This window comes from Nymphaea colorata, chromosome 2 (assembly GCF_008831285.2).
Source record: "Nymphaea colorata isolate Beijing-Zhang1983 chromosome 2, ASM883128v2, whole genome shotgun sequence".
In the NCBI taxonomy this organism is placed as follows: domain Eukaryota; kingdom Viridiplantae; phylum Streptophyta; class Magnoliopsida; order Nymphaeales; family Nymphaeaceae; genus Nymphaea; species Nymphaea colorata.
Window position 1 is genome coordinate 22,002,770 of NC_045139.1, and position 3,177 is coordinate 22,005,946.

The window sequence follows — 3,177 nt, forward strand, 5'->3', positions numbered from 1 at the left end:
TGTTCATGTACATCAGTAGTCGTCCCCTCTTCATCTTTGCCATCTTCATCTTTGCCAAGCACCTTGGCAACAGGATTCTCTTCACGCCTGTAATCCATAAAGTCTGTAAACTGAATTTCCTGTGTGGGAGAATACTCTTCCTTAGACATTAATTTCTCCCCCTGAAGAGAATTCTCACCAAAATAGGAGACATGTTCCAAGAATGTGACATCTTTGGTAATGTGAAGACGACCAGTGGTAGGATCTAGACATTTATAACCTTTTTGAGTGGAAGAATACCCAAGAAAGACGCCCTTAATAGATTTGGGATCAAGTTTTTTTACATTGGGGCTGTGGTTATGTATGAAACACACACATCCAAAGACTCGAGGAGGAAGATGAAAAGGTTGACTACTCCCTGGAAGCATAGAGTATGGAGTACGACCCTTTAGCACACGAGTGGGCATGCGATTAATCAAGTAGACACTAGTAAGGATTGCATCACCCCAATAGTATTTTGGGAGATGTCTTTGGAACAGTATGGCTCGGGTGACATTGAGCAACTGACGATTTTTCCTCTCAGCAACCCCATTTTGAGGGGGGTATAACTACAGGATGTCTCATGAACAATCCCCCTCTTTCGAAAGAATTCTTCAACAGTGAGACACAGATATTCACGAGCATTATCAGACCGAAAAGTCTTGACAGAATTTCCATATTGGTTTTCCACTAGGAGGATGAAAGTTTCAATAATGTGAGGCACCTCACTACGATCTTTCAACAAATACACAAAGGTACATCTTGAATAATCATCTATAAAGGTTATAAAGTATTGAAAACCACCACGAGAATGAATGTCCGAAGGCCCCCACACATCAGAATGAACCAAGGAGAAAGCTTTATTAGAACGACTATTTGAAATTGGATAAGAAGCTCTAACATGCTTCGCAAACTGACACACATCACATGATAACATGGAAATGTTTAAACTAGAACATAGTTCAGGGAACAAATGTTTCAAAATCCCAAATGGGAGATGACCAAGGCGTTCATGCCAAAACAAAAATAACTGACGACACTCTTCCTCCTTCTCTGTTCTGCTGACTGCTGACATAAGAGCTGTGACAACGCGTATAGGAAGCCGATACAGCCCATCAGACACCAAACCAATCCCAATCCTCTTCCCTGTCACCAAGTCCTGCAAAACACAACGTTTTTCAGAAAATATAAGCTCACACTTCAGTTCCTTGGTAATCTTACTAACAGATAACAAATTTAAGGGAAGATGAGGAACATGTAAGGCATCATGAACTAAAAAATTATTTAACAAGGAAAGACTCCCTTTCCCTGCCACTGAAGTAAAGGAACCATCGGCAAGGGACACACGTTCCTTTCCCGAGGATAGCTTGTAGTCATGGAAAAGCTTGGGGTTGCCAGTCATGTGATGAGTGGCACCGCTGTCAACAATCCATTCACCCATAGAAGAAGTACCTTCTCCCCCTGAAACAGCCAATGCCTGATTGATCTTCACCTCATCTGGTGTATCTGCCTGACCAACATCAATCTTGCTCAAATATGCTCGTAGCTCACGAATCTGCTCTGCAGAAATAGAACCTTTCCCATCACTCAGACTTGTTGCAGACGATACAGGCTTCTTTCCACTCGAAGACCTCCCCCTACTATCCTTCTTCTCTGGATACAGGTCCCAACAAAAATCCCTAGTATGACCAAGTTTTTTGCAATGAGTACATTTTCGGGAAGAACGAGGAGTTCCAACAGGGGCACGGCTAACATAGGCAGACTGTTCTTCCCCCTTTCGTCCACTAGAGAGCAGCCTTCTCTGTTCTTCAGCTTCAACACGGGAATAGACATCTTCAATACTAAATGATTCGTCAGAGTTAAGAATCTGACCCCTTATATTTTCAAAGTCATCATTCAGTCCGGATAAGAAAAGGAATACCCTGTTTTCCCATTTATCAGTCATGTACTGCATCTGGTCGTGAGGACACCTCCATGGAATATCAGAGTGATAGTCAAGGTCCTCCCACTTAGATTTTAATGCTGCATAAAAGTCTGCAACCGAGAGAGCACCTTGTCGCAGGGAATACACATCCTTCATAAGTTGATACACACGAACTTTCCTTTTCTTTTGGCCATACATCTGCTCCAAAATAATCCACATATCCCTTGCAGTCTTCTTACGAAGAATGAGGGGTTGGATATCCGGGGACACTGAATTGACAATCCAGGTTTTGACCTGGTTGTCTTCAAGAAACCATGTATCCCAAGCCAGACTATCTGCAGCAGGTTCAACCTTTCTCCCATTCACATAGGCAATGCGTCCTCGCCCAGCAATCCCCATGGTAATCGCAGCAGACCATCGGGAATAGTTCTCCTTGGTAAGTTGAATGGTGGTAACCTGAACCGGTACATGATCAGTCCGCGCAGACACAACATCAGGCAGAGTAGTGTTGACTGAAGAAGAAGACGAGTCAGCCATGATCACGAGGTAGAAGTGGCTGCCAAAGAACACACACAGCAGCAGTAACCGAGAGAAGAGGTGAGATGACGCAGTCGGGGATCAACGGCGGAAGTGGCGGGAGCTGCGGAAGCAGCAGGAAGCGGCGGAAGCAGAGGGCCGCGCTTGGCAGCGCGCGCCGAGAAGAGGCGACGGCGTCGGACGTCGGCGTCGGTGGTCGGACGTCGGCGTCGGCAGAGGCGTCAGCAGAGACGTTGGCGTCGGCAGTCACGACACCAGCGACGCAGCAGCGGTCACAGCCACGGCGGGGCAGCGACGGAGGCAGTCACGCGGCCACGGTGCGGCGACAGCGGCGGTGGTCACGGTCACGGCCAGGACAGCGGCGGCGCAGCAAGGGCAGCGGCGGCGGTGGTGGTAGCGACGGCGACGGTGGTAGCGGCGGCGGCAGTCAGGGTTGGAACTTCACAACCATAGAACAAAAAACAGATTTTGTTTTCTCCAAGTCCGACGGCTCTGATACCATGTAGAAACAAAATGTGCACGAGAGAAGAAGAAAGCACACGGATGTAACGTGGAAAACCCTCGACTCGAGGGAAGAAAAACCACGGGTGAGGAGGTCTGGTGCCCACTAGCCTCCAGACACTCTCTCTCTTCAACACTTCATTAACTCAAAGATTAGGGTTTACAGAAGTATAAGTAGTCCTAATTAGGACAAACCG

General features: G+C 47.0%; 1 protein-coding gene across 1 annotated transcript; it reads right to left on the bottom strand.

The window, feature by feature from the left end:
* Positions 1 to 1,066: 1,066 nt before the first annotated feature.
* Positions 1,067 to 2,573, bottom strand: LOC126409801 (uncharacterized). Its single transcript, XM_050076193.1, has 2 exons — positions 1,471 to 2,573; positions 1,067 to 1,177 (listed from the first exon to the last, which is right to left on the bottom strand). Exons 1-2 carry the CDS (start codon positions 2,477 to 2,479, stop codon positions 1,134 to 1,136), a joined length of 1,053 nt encoding a protein of 350 aa, XP_049932150.1. The 5' UTR covers positions 2,480 to 2,573; the 3' UTR covers positions 1,067 to 1,133.
* Positions 2,574 to 3,177: the final 604 nt, after the last annotated feature.